This window comes from Panulirus ornatus, chromosome 17 (genome assembly GCF_036320965.1).
Source record: "Panulirus ornatus isolate Po-2019 chromosome 17, ASM3632096v1, whole genome shotgun sequence".
In the NCBI taxonomy this organism is placed as follows: Eukaryota; Metazoa; Arthropoda; class Malacostraca; order Decapoda; family Palinuridae; genus Panulirus; species Panulirus ornatus.
Genome location: NC_092240.1, coordinates 4213789 through 4233499, shown reverse-complemented (window position 1 = coordinate 4233499; position 19711 = coordinate 4213789). Strand labels below are relative to the sequence as shown.

The 19711-nt window shown below is 38.4% G+C and overlaps 1 protein-coding gene across 1 annotated transcript in view; it reads left to right on the top strand.

The window, feature by feature from the left end:
- The first annotated feature begins 4881 nt into the window (after positions 1-4881).
- Positions 4882-19711, top strand: part of eIF3b (eukaryotic translation initiation factor 3 subunit b) — a 26369-nt gene continuing 11539 nt past the window's right edge. The window contains exons 1-7 of the mRNA XM_071671805.1: positions 4882-5045; positions 7314-7509; positions 8126-8297; positions 14387-14521; positions 14678-14835; positions 16713-16914; positions 18229-18381. Coding sequence (XP_071527906.1) covers positions 4931-5045; positions 7314-7509; positions 8126-8297; positions 14387-14521; positions 14678-14835; positions 16713-16914; positions 18229-18381 — 1131 coding nt within the window. The 5' untranslated portion in view covers positions 4882-4930. The remainder of the gene's footprint in view (positions 5046-7313; positions 7510-8125; positions 8298-14386; positions 14522-14677; positions 14836-16712; positions 16915-18228; positions 18382-19711) is intronic.

Below are 19711 nucleotides of genomic sequence, written 5' to 3'. Positions count from 1 at the left end.
TCTTCAATCTTTTTTCCTGGAAAGACACAATTCCAGTTCTCACCCTCTAGTCACTACCACAGAACAAAACGCCAACCATTCTAGGCATTACATTCAGCAAACATGACATTCGCTTTCCATGTCAGTAATGTCAAACCTAAACCATAACATCCTCTCCAAGCAGTTCATTCACTCCCTTTTAAACCATGCCCTATCTGCTTCCCTCTTCTCAAACGCGAATATTCCAAAATTCCAAACCGTACAGAACAGAGCACTTAGAATAATCACTGGCTGCCTGGCGACCACAAACGCTTAACAGTACTCAATGAAACAGGTCCTCCCAATACATTACCATGCTTGGCACTCATTTATATGCAAACTAACCACCAACCACTCAATACAAATAAAAAGATAATCCCGGTCACACACATCACAAACTTCTACTTGGATCTTCCTCCAACAAATATAACACTGACATAACAAATTAACTGAAATAATAGACTTGCCTCTGCTTCACATTAAAGTAGCTTCTGCTCACAGACCTTCCCAGCGACTGTAACATTGACAGCATGCAAACTATGAAATGACCTGACAAGCACAAAAGAACTGCCTTCCAAACTCAGTCTTGAACAGCACCCAGCCAGACATACATCCATCTGAAACCACACTCTTAGACAAGCACGTTACACTTTCCCATCAAAGCTTTGGACATTATCTATTCCAGCGTTACAACAAATGCTGCTTCATGACATCCAGGACCCTTCATGTTTATGAGGCAACAACCATTGAAAACCAAACATTTATTGCTCTGTTACCCCGCACTCTTCCCACATAGACACACACACATCACTATTGTGACCTGTGGTCTCAACCATTGAATTTGACCATCATCCACATTGCTCTGATTATTTGCTTTTTGTATTTTTTACTAAGATTCCAATGCATTCAGTTTACTATCCTGTGCTCACCGTACAGCCTCCTGCATGTTTAGGCTCTAACACTTAAAACCTTTTTTCACTTCATCTTTCATATGAAACATATAAGAAAGAAATTGAAGGGGACAGACTCCTCTGGCAAATATCAATATTTAGGTTGATGTATTAAAAAATTTTAGCAAGCGGTTCATATTTTACATTGGGCCAAAACCGGAATATACTTAAGTTTAGTCACCGCATCTAAAGAAGCACAAATAGCAAAAAGAGGAGATACAAAACAGAAACCAGAATTAAGAAAGCTAACTTACACGGGGCGGCTAAAGGCTTTCAATGTGTCCACCGTGACAGGTAAGGGTTGAGCTGGTGAAAGGTAAGTGTTGACCTGATCACAACTAAGTTTTTAAAACATAGATGACGTGGACAGTGGAGAGTTCTTCGAAAAATGTAGGGATATAGCAACCAGGGGACATAACAGGAAATTATGGAAGACGTAAGAAAAAGAGTAAAGTACATTTATAATATGAGTGGTGGATAAATAGAACAATGACCGAGTAGATTATTAATGATGAATGCCGTTATATGGTGGTAGAAAATAGGTAATTACACAATTTTCTACTCGAGCAAATCGTGTGAACGTTCAGGGAAGAAAAATAAATATCCGCGTGAAAATCACCTCCCTCATACTCGCAACTGCAAGTAGATCAATGAATGAAAAATTTATTTTCTCTTGAATTAAAACATGGAATTTTGCTCATAACAAAGTGATGGTGAATAAAGGTAAAGTTTGACGACACTTCATAGATATATGTCTGCGGCTCGCAATAATATGGCACCATTTAAATCCAGCGCTGTTCGCAAATTTTTGTCTCCAGATTTAAAGCACACATATACATATATATAACTACGGCAAAAGAAAGGATTCAGAGGAAGGCAACGGAGATAGTAACAAATGAACTGAGTTTATGGTAGTTTCCATTTGGTGGGAGAGAATATACATCTGGCCTCACCCCCTTAACTTTACAATACATAATAGTTAAACAATAATGATGATTTTCATATGATTATACCAAAATTTTTATTCCATCGAAAAGAAAAGTAAATGTATATCTCTATGCATTGTCAGATGTTTCAATAATTTACACAAATGACCACTTTGAGTACCTTGTCAGTTTCACCACCTTCCTAAAACCCTGACATAAGTTTATAACGAAATTTTCTCCGCCTGCAAAGGTATGTCAATTTTTCATCGATCAAAACTAACTTAATTAGTGGTGTTAGCACTTTATGTTATCAACATCATAAATATATTTTCAATTAAAACAGGTCGCCGGTCTTACAATAAACGTACTTCTCTACAACATTTTTATTCAACGCCAAATAATATTAGTAAGTTAATATAGCATCTAAATATCTTCGAAACCGCTAATTTATCTAAAACACCATCCATATGAGCAATTTATCTATGTCTTAGCGAGTTCACTCCCCCCCCCCCCCAGGTGAAAGTTCATAATCCGCCCTGTCTCCAACCAAATTCAGGATACGCGCCTCAATGGATGACAATGATGGGTTAGACAATATATATTTTTTTTTCACCAAGAAGAGTGAAGGGGTGACGTGATCACACCTTTACGCTATTAGATCAGTTTGATGAACAGGTCTTCGATAGAACAACCAGAATCTTTACCTTAGAGCTTGTTACGAAAAAGTAAGACTTTTGCACTTATAATGAATAGGTGGATGAATGGATGAGCTTTATAATAAAACTGTGAATGCAAATCGTATACCTTAGTCTGAAAAGTAGTAAGATAAAGTTCAAATTACGGGGCACACGAGTGTAGAACTTCCTACCCTCATCCTCTACATAGGTTCGGTAACTGTATGTGGGTAATTATAGTCTTTCTTTCGGTACTTTCATTATTTCATTGATCATCTATAGATGTTTATCCTCTAATGGCTTCCCTCCACAACCGAATATAATTACAAAAGATAAGGTACACAAGAGAACGAAAGCAATTTCCTGGTAATGAGGTGATTAGTAGCGTGCATCAATGTGTTGGGTCTGAGATGGGGGCTCCCGAGGCCTGAGTGAATGTGTAGTATTATACATGTCAAGGAAAGTGCGAGACAACTTCAAAATGTGGCAGCTGCTAAAAAAGACTTTGAATAGGATTTTAACTTCCAACTTTTCTTTTACTCAAATCCTGGCCTCTATAATGACCTTTTCTTCTAGCAGGAACTTAATTCATAGAATAAAAGAAACAACAATGATAAGAGAAAGGAAAGAAAATATTTCCCGATTTGGAAGGATGGTCTATGTATAGGCGTAAAGATTAGTATTGCTCGTCAGTAACCCTGGAAGCATTAACGGTGTTGTAATTGCCGCTGAAATAATACCATGCGACCGTCTGTGAAGGTCACACGCAAACCGAACTGCCATCGAAAATTTGTCTCTACGGGATCTCCAACCCAACTTGTCCCCTCCCACTAGGCAGGTCTGTAGTATCATCGTCAGAAACATTCCCTGATAACAAAACATTGGTGATAAGAGGCCTGGATGCTAGCCACCTGATCTATATGCCGTAGTGTCTCAGTGGGGCAGCGTGCCACTGAGGATGAGAACAGATTGTTGATGGAAAAAAAAGTCATATCGCAATGTCCTTAAGATGGTTGTTATACCTGTAGGACAGATTAGCCACTAATTTTTTTTTCAGATGAGTGAGGGCCAAAACGACATATGCATATTATTTGTTTCCATTTTCAGGTCAAAGAGATAATTCCTAGTGCATGAATAAATGTTTTGAGCTTGGGAGATTTCCTGGTAGTGAAGGGAAACTCCTTCCCATGTCTTTGGACATGCCACAACACTAGAGGAAAAGGACTTTACGAGAATGTTTTTCGTGTCACCTCTGACGACCCAGCATGTGAATGTGCCAAACTTTGAAACTCAGTTTTTGCTAACTTAAGTTTGGTCGAACATAGACAAATTGCTCACTGAAAAGTAGTTTCAGTTCACTGATACATACTGCCAGTTCTTAACCCTCTATGAGATGCCGTGTTAATACTTGATCTCTGACATTAATACCTCAGGTTACTAAACCAGATGACAGAAAATTTGAAATGCGCTTAAAAGAACTGACCTGCTAGTTCGAAGAAACGAGTTAGATATGTAGAATTTACAGTAATATGGGACATCGCAGTAGAACAAAATTGATAAATATGCCTACATATTGTGAAATCCACGTCAATCACTAGAAAGAAGTATGATGTTGCATAACTAATAATATTGTTCACGTACCATCGGATAATTGATGACGATAGGGAGATACTTGATATCATACTTATTCTAAAATTGCAATTCTATTCACTAGAAATACATGATACTCAAGTTTATATTATATACAAACATGTAGAAATGTTATCAATAGTAACATGTACCGTGTTTGGGCGGTCGCTGTGGTTGCGAGTGCCAGCCACATTCTTGTGGTGAAAGGTAAGTAGCAGAGGAAGAAGTACTATGATAGATTTAAACAATACCTTTTGATAAGAAATGATGTCATGCAATCAAGCTGATATTTAGAGAAAAAATGAATTACATCTAAAATTGATTATTTTATGCATCTAATTTTGTCATTGCACCAATATTTAAGTGAATTTGCATTTACAAGGCTTTTTGATCGGAGAAAACACATATTACATATCTGCCAAAACAAGTCATGTCCAAGAAATTAAATAGGTTAGGTTGTGTTTTGGCTGTTCAGAAGACTTAGCTTTCTTGGGTATCATTTAGATCGTAAACTTTGGTATTTGAAATATTGTATGTAAAACAGATCTTCCTATGATTTATAAATTTGTAACACAAACATGAAGAAGGGTTATAATTCAATGAATATATCAACAGGTATATAGAATCACTATGATACAGAGCGAAAATATTAAATGAGTTACTAATATTATTGGAATACACGCACGAAGTCGAAGAGTCGTCCTTTCCGCCACCACGCGAGGCCAACGCCAAGATGGCCAAGAAAAATAAAACGAAAAGTTTAGATAACGAAGACGATAGAGGTGCAGAAGAAGAGGAGCCAGACTTCAGTGATCCTGAAGATTTCGTTGATGAGATTAGCGACGAAGGTTGGTGCTAAGCTTATTGATTGCATTCCTGATGGTGAAAGGTTGGGCACATGTACCGGTCATGGGTCTTGTTTGTGTTGCTCCATGACAGCTGGTCGCCAGTTTCACTGTTTATATAGGTTACTTTATGGAGTATAGGATATTGAGTAGCATTGTAGCAAGCTTAGTGGGCATGGCAAACTTCAAGAGATGTAAGCCCATGGTAATAGGCGTTGATACTAAGCATTCACCAATTTAGAAAGGAGTTGATCCTAGACATATATCTGAGGATATTAGAATTGTCACTGAGAACACTAAATTAGTTTTAGACTTCGTAATGCAAACTTAACCCAGTTGAGAGGTACGTGATACGAAAGTTATATATTGGTGGGTTATTAGGCTTATATTTCCCTCACTTAGCTGTTGTTTATTTAGCTATCGTCTGTTTAGTATCTGTTGGATGCAGGGCCTCAGAGGAATTATATCAGGGATACAAAGGTTCTTTCGGTTCCCCATCCCTTTTCCTTTAGTCTTCCTGATTTTACTCTCTATGTCTTATGCCATGAGTTGTAAGGCCTAAAAGAGTATGGAAGATGACATTTATAGTATTTATAGTATCCCTTTTCCTTTAGTCTTCCTGATTTTACTCTCTATGGTTTATGCCATGAGTTGTAAGGCCAAAAAGAGTATGGAAGATGACATTTATAGTATGACAAGAGAACCCAGGAAATTTCCAGGACCCCTGTTGGACCCCCTGACCCAGGTATGGTGAACTTCTAGCACTTCTAGCACTGTTTAGTGTCTCAGGTAAAAGTCTAGAACAAAGATGTAAATCTTATGGTGTTTGTGTTTTAGCTTGTCTCATGGATTCTTTGTTGCTACTTTAAGAATATAATAGTGGGATTTTGCTTTACGACCCTTAGAAAATCTCTTGATACTGATTTGGTAGTGGTAGGACAAAGGGGATAGGGTGGATGTGTCACTGTATGATAATAATATAATATATGGAAATCAAATGATATGCATTTCTGACATTTAAAGACTATGTTTTTGAAGAAGCTCTCGATGTAATGACATTTGTGAAAAATGTATCGCATTTCACTTTCATCTGCCATGTTTTTAATATATAGGTCATATGTGAAAACAGAAGGGAGTCATAGGATGGATAAGGAGGCAGATGTTGTGAGAACATTGAAGGATGTGTGGAAACAGATGTCATTATCCAGGAGGATGGAAATTGGTATGTTTATAGGTATAGTAGTCCCTACAATGCTGTAAGGATGTGAGGCATGGGCTGTTGCTGGGGATTTGTAGAGAAGTGTGGAAGTGTTGAAATGTTTGAGGACAGTATGTGGTGTGAATTGGTTTGTGTGAGTAAGTAATGAAAGGATAGAGAGGATGTGGTAATAAGAGTGTTGTTGAAGAGGGTGTGATGAAATGGTTTGGACACATGGAGTGACTGAGTGCTCAAGGAGAAGTTGACAAAGAGTTTATGTTTATCAGAAGTGGAGGGGACAAGAAGTAGGTGACTAGATTGGAGATGGAAGGATGAAGTGAAAAAAATCATGAGTGATGGGGCCTGAACATATAGGAGGGTGAAAGGTGTAAATGGGATAGAGGGATTTGGAATGAAGTGGTATGCAGGGGTTGACAAGCTGACTATGAACTAAACCAGGGCATGTTAATTGGTTGTGGGAAACTGTGGAAAGGTCTGTGGGGCCAGGTTGTGGATAGGGGGATGTGGTTTTGGAGCATTACACATGATGCTTAGAGAATGGATGTGAGCGAATGCAGCCTTTCCTTGTTCCTGGCAGTAATGCAGGAAATGTTAATCAAGTATAAAAAAATGGTTAAAGAAATTGGAGATATTTTAAGGCATCTGGTATCAATGTTGGAAGACAAGATCCATGAGGCAAGAAATGAAAACTTTTTTTATTACATTATGCTCAAACACCACCCATAGAATGAAAAAGATGGTAGAGATTTTATAGATGTAGAGGAGAAGCAGCCTTTGACAGGTAGATTTTGGAATGAACAAGGTTGGATGTGGACAGTGGTGTTCTACAGGGAGAAGCTATATTTAAGATCATAGATGCTGCTTTTAGCCTTGATAATTTGAAATCCAAAGATGTGATGGTTGTTCTTGTATTCTATATTTTATGCATTCACTGAAATTGATATGGTGTTATGGGAAAGTAAATACAATTAAAGATTTTCATGTACCATTCTCATTCTTATTTTTACGACTTATTAGCATTTTATTGAATATAACTCAGTTTTTCTCCTCAGAACTTCTTGGAGATTTGCTTCGTCAAAAGCCAAAGGAAACTGATGGTGTTGAGTCAGTTATCATAGTTGATGGTGTTCCATCAGTTGGGTCTGAGAGGTTGGAGAAGCTTAAGAATGTTGTTCGCAAGATCTTCAAAGATTTTGGTGTCATCATCAATGAGTATTATCCCATGAATGAAGAAGGCAAGACTACAGGGTAGGTCACTGAGGAAACTGTTTCAGTAATGAAAGTGAGCAAATGAATATGATGCTTGCAGTTGTGTATATAGGACCCCCCCATTCCCACCAAAAAGAAAAAGATAGTTTAGTTCTGTGAATATGTACAATCTTTATTATTATTATTTGCCTGTAGAACTCTTTTCTCTTTTTTTCTCACTTTGTTTGGGGTAAGTGACAGTTGGATGGCTGGTATTCATACTGCTTTGATTTAGTGTTTTACATCTAAAGATGTGATGTTCAAAAAAATGAAAATTAAGTTTATGTATGAACCATCATAGAAAGTTGGAATAAGCAAATTTAGAGGAATAGAGGAAGTAGAATAAGTGGGGACTATAAATAAATTGAAAATATCAGGTGACTTTGCAGAATGAAAGTACCCTAACAGCTTAGAAAAGTTTTTGTCTTCACAGAAGACATAATGTTATGATGTATATTGAATGAGTGTTGAGGCTGTAAAACCTAGATCCCACAATGAGAATATGGAAAACATCATGCTTAAAGTTTAACCAAAATTTGTAAGAAAATAATTCCAAGTGGATATTTTATTGTATCATATTGATTTAGTTTGTAAGGTGATATTTTCTTCTATGCAGATACATCTTTCTTGAGTTCAAAGACCGTGCTGCTGCTGAAGAAGCTGTGAGACAACGCAACAACTACAAGCTTGACAAACAGCACACTTTCCTCTGTAATCTTTTCACAGATTTTGACAAATATGAAGGCATCCCGGAAGAATTTGTTGCACCAACACCTCAACCTTATAAAGTATGTAGATCGTCCTGTTTTTGAATTTGCTTTAGACCTCTTCCAGTTAATGTAGAACTTCACACATCCATCTTCATATCATTTTACAACCTATACATATATCCTGTCATAGTAGTTCCTTCAGTCTTCTGTAGAGCTCCTGCAGTGTTCAGGAAACCAGCCATGCCCACTGGATGGGACTGGTAATGGGTTGCAAATTACAATAATGTTGAATATGTCTTTATAGAGAGCGTGCTGGGCATCTAAGCTTTAATTTTAATTTCTTCAATATGGTAGTTGCATTGTGGACAAGGAGGGTCTCAAGATACCTAATCAATGTTTACAGTGGTGTACTGTTGGTTAAGTGAGAAAGTGCATCTTGTTTGTGAAGAGTGTGATTTTAGATGGGTTGCATTCAAGACTGAGTTTGTAGGGTGGTGTTTAGTGCTTGTCTGGTCATTTTGGTGTGTACATGTTTTGTTAGTGTTGTGTTTGTTGTGGTAGGGCACTTTGTGATCGTAGATTGCTAAAGTGTATGGCAGGGGTAAAATTTTTATATCTTTAGAGTTTTAGATTAGTTATGAAATGGCATGGGTGAGAGGTATAATGCTGTTGTAAAGATTTGAGTGCTGAGCATTTTGAAATAGGATTGTATTTGGAGGATCTTTGTTTCAATCTGTAGGTGTTCAGTGTTTGTGGATGCTAGGCTATCACTGATTGTTGTGAGTGCTCTCTTTGGTGTTTTGCACCTTTGTTATGTTTGCTTTTAAGAGGGCATATAGAAGAGCCTGCAAGAAAGAGGATACTTCCATACTTGTCCTTGGTTTTAGTTATCACGAGGCTTGTTTCATTTAAAATTTTTTTTTTTTATTTTGCTTTGTCGCTGTCTCCCGCGTTTGCAAGGTAGCGCAAGGAAACAGATGAAAGAAATGGCCCAACCCACCCCCATACACAATGTATACACACACACGTCCACACACGCAAATATACATACCTATACATCTCATTGTACACATATATATACATACACAGACACATACATATATACCCATGCACATATACCCATATATATATACCCATGCCCCCATTTGTACATTTTTGCTTTCCGAGATAATGTTCTCGACTTCCACACATTCTTCAAGGCCCCCAGGATTTTCGCCCCCTCCCCCACCCTATGATCCACTTCCGCTTCCATGGTTCCATCCGCTGCCAGATCCACTCCCAGATATCTAAAACACTTCACTTCCTCCAGTTTTTCTCCATTCAAACTCACCTCCCAATTGACTTGACCCTCAACCCTACTGTACCTAATAACCTTGCTCTTATTCGTATTTACTCTTAACTTTCTTCTTTCACACACTTTACCAAACTCAGTCACCAGCTTCTGCAGTTTCTCACATGAATCAGCCACCAGCGCTGTATTATCAGCGAACAACAACTGACTCACTTCCCAAGCTCTCTCATCCACAACAGACTTCATACTTGCCCCTCTTTCCAAAACTCTTGCATTCACCTCCCTAACAACCCCATCCATAAACAAATTAAACAACCATGGAGACATCACTCACCCCTGCCGCAAACCTACATTCACTGAGAACCAATCACTTTCCTCTCTTCCTACACGTACACATGCCTTACATCCTCGATAAAAACTTTTCACTGCTTCTAACAACTTTCCTCCCACACCATATATTCTTAATACCTTCCACAGAGCATCTCTATCAACTCTATCATATGCCTTCTCCAGATCCATAAATGCTACATACAAATCCATTTGCTTTTCTAAGTATTTCTCACATACATTCTTCAAAGCAAACACCTGATCCACACATCCTCTACCACTTCTGAAACCACACTGCTCTTCCCCAATCTGATGCTCTGTACATGCCTTCACCCTCTCAATCAATACCCTCCCATATAATTTCCCAGGAATACTCAACAAACTTATACCTCTGTAATTTGAGCACTCACTCTTATCCCCTTTGCCTTTGTACAATGGCACTATGCACGCATTCCGCCAATCCTCAGGCACCTCACCATGAGTCATACATACATTAAATAACCTTACCAACCAGTCAACAATACAGTCACCTCCTTTTTTAATAAATTCCACTGCAATACCATCCAAACCTGCTGCCTTGCCGGCTTTCATCTTCCGCAAAGCTTTTACTACCTCTTCTCTGTTTACCAAATCATTTTCCCTAACCCTCTCACTTTGCACACCACCTCGACCAAAACACCCTATATCTGCCACTCTATCATCAAACACATTCAACAAACCTTCAAAATACTCACTCCATCTCCTTCTCACATCACCACTACTTGTTATCATCTCCCCATTTGCGCCCTTCACTGAAGTTCCCATTTGCTCCCTTGTCTTACGCACTTTATTTACCTCCTTCCAGAACATCTTTTTATTCTCCCTAAAATTTAATGATACTCTCTCACCCCAACTCTCATCTGCCCTCTTTTTCACCTCTTGCACCTTTCTCTGACCTCCTGTTTCTTTCTTTTATACATCTCCCACTCAATTGCATTTTTTCCCTGCAAAAATCGTCCAAATGCCTCTCTCTTCTCTTTCACTAATAATCTTACTTCTTCACCCCACCACTCACTACCCTTTCTAATCAACCCACCTCCCACTCTTCTCATGCCATAAGCATCTTTTGCGCAATCCATCACTGATTCCCTAAATACATCCCATTCCTCCCCCACTCCCCTTACTTCCATTGTTCTCACCTTTTTCCATTCTGTACTCAGTCTCTCCTGGTACTTCCTCACACAAGTTTCCTTTAAAATACATAGGTTTATCTTTTATCTATTGTTGAGTGGTTGGTAAGGTTATTTAATGTATGTATGACTCATGGTGAGGTGCCTGAGGATTGGCGGAATGCGTGCATAGTGCCATTGTACAAAGGCAAAGGGGATAAGAGTGAGTGCTCAAATTACAGAGGTATAAGTTTGTTGAGTATTCCTGGGAAATTATATGGGAGGGTGTTGATTGAGAGGGTGAAGGCATGTACAGAGCATCAGATTGGGGAAGAGCAGTGGGGTTTCAGAAGTGGTAGAGGATGTGTGGATCAGGTGTTTGCTTTGAAGAATGTATGTGAGAAATACTTAGAAAAGCAAATGGATTTGTATGTAGCATTTATGGATCTGGAGAAGGCATATGATAGAGTTGATAGAGATGCTCTGTGGAAGGTATTAAGAATATATGGTGTGGGAGGAAAGTTGTTAGAAGCATTGAAAAGTTTTTATCGAGGATGTAAGGCATGTGTACGTGTAGGAAGAGAGGAAAGTGATTGGTTCTCAGTGAATGTAGGTTTGCGGCAGGGGTGTGTGATGTCTCCATGGTTGTTTAATTTGTTTATGGATGGGGTTGTTAGGGAGGTAAATGCAAGAGTTTTGGAAAGAGGGGCAAGTATGAAGTCTGTTGGGGATGAGAGAGCTTGGGAAGTGAGTCAGTTGTTCGCTGATGATACAGCGCTGGTGGCTGATTCATGTGAGAAACTGCAGAAGCTGGTGACTGAGTTTGGTAAAGTGTGTGGAAGAAGAAAGTTAAGAGTAAATGTGAATAAGAGCAAGGTTATTAGGTACAGTAGGGTTGAGGGTCAAGTCAATTGGGAAGTGAGTTTGAATGGAGAAAAACTGGAGGAAGTGAAGTGTTTTAGATATCTGGGAGTGGATCTGGCAGCGGATGGAACCATGGAAGCGGAAGTGGATCATTGGGTGGGGGAGGGGGCGAAAATTCTGGGGGCCTTGAAGAATGTGTGGAAGTCGAGAACATTATCTCGGAAAGCAAAAATGGGTATGTTTGAAGGAATAGTGGTTCCAACAATGTTGTATGGTTGCGAGGCGTGGGCTATGGATAGAGTTGTGCGCAGGAGGATGGATGTGCTGGAAATGAGATGTTTGAGGACAATGTGTGGTGTGAGGTGGTTTGATCGAGTGAGTAACGTAAGGGTAAGAGAGATGTGTGGAAATAAAAAGAGCGTGGTTGAGAGAGCAGAAGAGGGTGTTTTGAAGTGGTTTGGGCACATGGAGAGAATGAGTGAGGAAAGATTGACCAAGAGGATATATGTGTCGGAGGTGGAGGGAACGAGGAGAAGAGGGAGACCAAATTGGAGGTGGAAAGATGGAGTGAAAAAGATTTTGTGTGATCGGGGCCTGAATATGCAGGAGGGTGAAAGGAGGGCAAGGAATAGAGTGAATTGGAGCGATGTGGTATACCGGGGTTGACGTGCTGTCAGTGGATTGAATCAAGGCATGTGAAGCGTCTGGGGTAAGCCATGGAAAGCTGTGTAGGTATGTATATTTGCGTGTGTGGATGTATGTATATACATGTGTATGGGGGGGGGCATTTCTTTCGTCTGTTTCCTTGCGCTACCTCGCAAACGCGGGAGACAGCGACAAAGTATAATAAAAAAATTAAAAAAAATATCTTTTATTATATGTTTGTGGTACATTGCAAGTGAAAAGTCACTTTTGTTAGGTTTGCATCATCACCTTGATGAAAGGGAGTGCAGTCCTTTGAAGAAATTTTCGCTTCAGAGGATTCCATCATTTCCCTGCTACTTGAAGTAGTACAGTCTTGAAAATGCAGGAGCTTCTTGAAAAGGGGTCCTGGAGTAACACAAGGAGTGTTTCTTTTTGAGAGTGTCAGTGAGTTATAGTGTTAGTAGTGGTTAGGTCTGTGGTGTTTATTGTTTGTGATTTACATTTTTTTATATAATTTTGATAACTCATTTGCCTCAAACTTTCTCAAGACAGAAAGTGGTACACCACTTTGACATGTTCTCTCAGTCATCTTTATTGTCTTACATCCTTTAAAACCATTCTCGCTTTTGATTTTCTCATTCATCCACATTTCATTTTGTGTGACAAGTATTGTGTCACTGTTCCTTGCATATACACAAGATATTTTATCTTAATTCTGAAGTTGTCCTTGATTAAATTTGACACACTAGTATTACAATTTGAGCAAGTTAAGCTGTTTTTCATATGATCCTTCTTACCATGCTATTATGGCAGTAAATGGTAAACAAGTATAAAAAATGATTTTTGGATATTTTTCATGTATTAATGAAATATTTTAACATTTTACATTCAGTGCATTTTATAATGATGTCATAGCCAAATGCTTTTTTATTCCTATCTCACCCACTGGCAAAATATGTTTGTATTCGTAGCATACCATTGTTATATACCTTGCTTATACCTACCTCACTACCCCATCCATGATCAAAATAAGCAACTACATTAACATCACATACTTGACGCAGAGCCACCTTCGGGAATCACATAACCTCTGCCACTTTCCTTATTCTCGTGTTAAAAACTTCCTGCTTTATTTATGAAGTTAAATGTCTTGCAGAAAAGAAAAAAGAAGTGTTTGAATGGTAAGTACAGGGAAGGTGTGTAATTGTGTAGGAGGACTACAGACTGTAGATGGTAATTTGGAGGTAAAGGGTAAGTTACAAGAACTGAAGAAGAAGGCAAAGGAGACATGGAGTGAGGGGATACTGATGAATTTCAGAAAGAATAAGAAAGTGTTTTGGAAGGAGGTGAATAGTGTACAGAGAACAAGACCATATATGGAAGTTACAGTGAGAAGGGCAGATGGTGAAGTGGTAACAGGCAAAGAAAAGATAAAAAAGAGATGAAATGATTATTTCATTTACTCCTGGATGTTGTAAAACGTCAGGTTCAGGTGATGGATGTGGTGTATTCAGGATTAGATGGCATACAGAGGGAGATTATTATGGCAAATGGTACATGAAAAGATATATGGGTAAATGGTAAGTTTCTGAATGCAGTGAGGTTACTGGGAGAGTAAGGTTTGTATGTGGGTGTGTTGCATGTGTGTGAGCAGGAAGTGAGGAAGTGGTTTCTCATAAAGGTGGATCTGTATCATAAAATATCGTGTCACTTTGGTTGTTTAATCTGTTATGGAGAAGGTGATATAAAAAAAGAGATGTAAATGCATCACACTTTTTGGTAGTAATGGCTATGGGAGTAGTAGAAGTAGGAAGAGTTTAGAAAGGATTTTGGTCCAAGAGTTTATGAGGTTAGGGACATTAAATTTAATATTCTTGCTTTTCTTTCTTCAGGATTTAGGAAATATGAGCCATTACTTACTGGACGAGAACTGCTTTGACCAGTTCTCAATTATTTATGATGGAGGTACAACCACTGCTATATACCTGAATGCTGTCCCTGAAGCTATAGAAATTGCTAAGAGAGAGGTAATGTGAATGATGAAATTTTCAAGTGCTTCTTTTCATAACTTTAATTTTTAAGGATAAAATCTTTATTAATGTAGATGGATAAAACTGGTTAAAAAGTGTATTTTTTCCCTCTTGATATCAATTTCTTGTTCTGATTGAATTTTTGTTTCCTAGAGATGGACAGAGACGTATGTCCGGTGGTCTCCAAGAGGAACTTATCTGGCCACATTTCATGGCAAAGGTATTGCCCTTTGGGGTGGGGAAGAGTTTCGTCAGGTTCAGAAATTCAGCCACCCTGGTGTCCAGTTCATTGACTTTTCTCCCTGTGAAAAGTTAGTATATTTATTTATTTATTTATTTTGCTTTGTCGCTGTCTCCCATGTTAGTGAGGTAGCGCAAGGAAACAGATGAAAGAATGGCCCAACCCACCCACATACACATGTATATACATACACGTCCACACACGCAAGTATATATACCTATACATCTCAACATATACATATGTATACACACACAGACATGTACATATATACACATGTACATAATTCATACTGTCTGCCTCTATTCATTCCCATCGCCACCCCACCACACATGAAATAACAACCCCCTCATGTGTGCGATGTAGCGCTAGGAAAAGCCAACAAAGGCCACATTCGTTCACACTCAGTCTCTAGCTGTCATGTAGTAATGCACCGAAACCACAGCTCCCTTTCCACATCCAGTAAGTAGGCTGTTTTAAAAAAGTTAGCAAAATATTAGTGAAGAGCTGGTTTTCTATCGATGTAAATGGTTCATTGTTAGCAACAGAAATAATTGTTCAGAAATTCTGTTTCAAGTTTTCAAATTTTTGAGAGAACAAATGAGAGCATTAGTGAGGGAAGCAGATGGGGAGATGGTGACGGGCAGTGAAGAGGTAGTGAGGAGATGGAGTGTGTAGGAGGACTGTGAAATGTATCAGATGGCATATGTGGTGTGTTTGGGATGAGGAATACAGGGAGAGGGTCATGGCAAATGGTTTAATGAAAATAGATGATGAAGACCTGTAAGATTTATTGTGGCAAAGCAGCTTGAGTGAATGGGATTGCAGTTAAATTTCTTGAGAAAGGAAGTGACGTTATTGTTGTTTGATTAGTCAGGATTTTCAGTTCATATGGCCTAAGGTGAGGTTCCTAAGGAATGGTGGAATGCCAGTATAGGGACATTATATAAGGGCAAATGGTACAAAAGTGAATGCCTGAATTTCATAGGTATAAGTCTGTTGAGTATACCTCATAGGTTCTGTGGAAGGATGATGACTTGCTTGACTTCAGACTGGGAGGAGCAGTGTTGCTTCAGGAGTAGCAGAGGATGTCTAGTGAAGTCTTTAAGGGTTTCCAAACCCTACAGTGATGTGTAGATTAGGTGTATGCTTTGAAGACATTGTTTGAAGAAACAGAGAGATAAGGATATGTTTGTGGCACTTATGGACTTTGATCAATCCTGTAAGATGGTTAGTATAGATACTGCATAGAAGTTGCTGCAAATATATGATGTGGGAGGAAACCAATTAGATGCAGTGAAAGAGTTTTATCAGGAGAGTAAGGCTTGTGTGCAAGTGAGTAGTAAGGGAGGAGAGTGTAGTTCTAAGTGAAGGTGAGTGTGTCTGAGGTTTGTGATGTCATGTGCTTGTTCAGTGTCTTTATGAATGGTGATGTGGTGGAGGAAATGTGTGTCTTAGATTAAGGGGCTGGTCTATAGTATGCTAAAAAAAGGGGGAGGGGGATCCTGGAAGATGTGTCAGTTTTAGCAGTTGACATAACCGGTGGCAGGAACTTTGTTCTTGACAAGGCAAAGCTTTATCATTGTCAGTGCACAGAAAAAAGTTGAATATGATTAAGGACTTTATCTGTAGAGGATGCAACTTGCACCTGTTTGTAACACTTGTGAAGCTGCAGGATCCACAGGATAAGGTTCTATGGTTACATTATTATGATTAGTCTTAGGTATTGTTTACAATTGTCATGAAAAGTATTTCTTTCCATCCAAGTACCCCTTTGATTGACTTCTTATTGTATTTATTGCTTTTGATATAGCACTTTACCTAATGACTTGGAATATGAAGAAATTGTTGTACAGTTACATGAGATCACGGCTTGGTCTGTTAAGAATGCTTATGTACATATGATGGATTATAGTAGTGCACAAGAACTAAAGATGTTTTTTGGATTAGGTACATCGTGACTTTTTCACCACATATAGACCAAAGATCTGAAGAACCCCAGTCTATCATTATTTGGGATGTCCGCTCAGGACAGAAGAAACGAGCCTTTAATGCAGAGAGACCACCAGTTTGGCCTGTTTTCAAGTGGTCTAATGATGACAAATACTTTGCAAGAATTGGAGAAGATTGTCTTAGTGTATATGAAACCCCAGTAAGTTTTTAAGTAATTTCAATATCTTTCTTACAATGCTTTTAGTATCACAGATATCACTGCCTAGAAGGGTGAAAATGTGTTTATTTAAAATTATAGTGATCCCAACAATGTATGGATGAGAGCCATGGACTATACATGAAAATATGAGGATGAGGGTGAACGTATTGGAAATGTTTAAGGACACTATGTGGTGTGAGGAGGGTTGATCAGATAAGTAATAAGAGGGTAAGAGAGGAGTATGGTGTTAAGAAAAGTATAGTTGAGAGAGCTGAAGAGCATGTACTGGAATGCTTTGTACATGTGAGTGAGGAGAGGTTGGCAAAAAGGATATATGTAGACCATGCCTCATATCCACATAATGTTAGAAAGGATCCTTTTGATTGAAGCAGATTGGGGAAGGTGGTAAGGGATAAGGAGATATGGGGGTTGAGATATGTTAGAGACAACATTTATGAGGACAAGAAGTGTTCAGTGGATAAAGTTCATTGTAGTGATGTGGGGGCAGATGGGTGTTAGTTGGTTATTAAGATGAGCGCATCAAAGAACTTAGGTTAACTGGAGTAGTGTGTAGATTATGTACGTATGTGAGAGCTGAAGATGAGTTTCTGCTTTGATGAAATTGGAAAGGCAATACAGAATGAAAGAAAACCCTATAATACTGGTCATTAGTCAAATTCCATATACCATTGTCCTAAAAAAAAGTGTAGAATTTTTCTTTTTTCTTATTGCCACCATTTTTATGTCATCTTACAGGATTTTGTCTCCTGTGATTTAACTATTTTTCAGAGTACATTATCTTTTTCAATTTCTGTTATGATGTTTCCCCTTCTTTCACAGTGCATGATGACAAAGTAAGGGTAGCAAAAAACAAACAAAACAAAAAGCATTCCAGGAAGGAAATAAAACAGTATGATTAAGCTTGCAATGATACCTTTGTGGGAGCCCAATAAGAAAGATAGAAGAGTTATTTTGTTTATTGCCAAGTAAAATGTGAAATTTTGCCTGAAATAAGCACACCTGCACATGTGCATGCACGCACACACACACACACACACACACACATTCAAATGAAACCACAGTAAGTTGCTAAAAACAGGTCCAGAAGACAACAGGATTGACGGTAATTCAGTATGCTTGAGAGCAGAGGAAAGCAGTATTGTTCAGCAAGAAACCTTGTAAGAGCTACATCCTAGCCCTGCCTTTTGGCAAAATTGTAAGTAGGTAGAAAGATACTCTGTATGTACTTGTGAGGTGGTTTTTAATGTTTAAAAGATTGTAATAAGAATGATTGACTGATGTTTGTATTTACAGTCATTTGGTTTGCTGGACAAGAAAAGTATCAAGGTGATGGGTATCAAAGACTTCAGCTGGTCTCCAACAGACAGTGTTTTGGCATACTGGATTGCTGAGGATAAGGATGTTCCTGCTAAAGTGTGTCTAGTATCCATTCCAAGTCGAGAAGAAGTAAGTAATATATGATTTGTAGGTACATAGCTAGTAGAAATGTGAAAGCTGAGATGAAAGTAACTTGGTTCTTGTGAAGTGCATTGAGTTTTTGTTTTGTTTTTAATTGATATATGATTTGTCATGCATCCATCTATCCATTTCTCTGATGCCCAGTTCCTCCAGGAACTCCCTTCACAGGGATGGTCTTGGCAAAAGAGTCTCCACTTATCCCTGTCCTTACATATTGCCCTCATACATCATTCCATGCATCCCTCCATTTCTCTCCCACCAGTACTCTTTACTCTTATTTCCCCATCACAGGAGATCTTCCTTTCACACCATCCCCTTTAATTGTGTTCTCATACACTTGTAAACTCCCTGTCTTACATTTTTTCATATGCCCACTCTACCACTTCATAATTCATTTTCTCTGCATTCCTTGCCATACAAAGTCTCTCATACGCCCCCTCATTACTTCATTCTGTCTTGTTATACCACATACTCCTCTTGGGTAAGTCTTATCCACAGCCTGAATTTAGTAGTCATGTACTTATTCAGAAAATTGTAGAAGAAAATCAGTCAAATTCATGGGTATTACCGAGCATTAGCTATCTTTAGTTGAACAGATTCATCATATAATCAGTAAATTAATATGGTAATATTTTTCCAATAAATTCTTCTACACAGAAGTTGTATTGAGCCTTGGCTTTCGTTTTCTTTAGTTGGTTCTTACCTGATGTATGAATTACTATAATCATGTTCAGGATTACACGTACAGGAGAAAATTGGTGAGATAAATGCGTCTTATTTTGGTACCCATGCCCAGCTGGCCATACAAATTTGAGAGTTTTCCATGTGTTTGTAAAATGATGAGGGTTTTTTTTTAAGGAAACACATCAGGAAAGTCAGATTTTTGCCTTTATCAATTTTGGTCTTTTGACCAATGAATGTACATGGGAGCTCAGGGCTTGTATCTACTTATTTTTATCCATGGGATGGGTCAGTTGCATATGTGGATTCTGTGGGAGGGTCTTTTATATAAGTATTAATTGAGTGGGGAGACACACAGTGATAATAGAGGATAATTATGAAAGTTGATGGGAAGGTAAAGAGGATGCATTGAATTGATATAGATATTGAAAGAGAGATTTGAAGTGCAAAATATTGTACACCAGATACTCTTATTAAAGTTAGCATTGGGAGGACTGTCAGTTGAAAGGTTGGGTAAAGAGGTGAATTACTGGAGATTTTTACAGCATTATTCATACTTCTTAGTACTAATCTAGAAGGGTGGGATTTTATCATTTTTGATTTTATAGAATGAGGAATGGGAAAGTGAGACTGATTT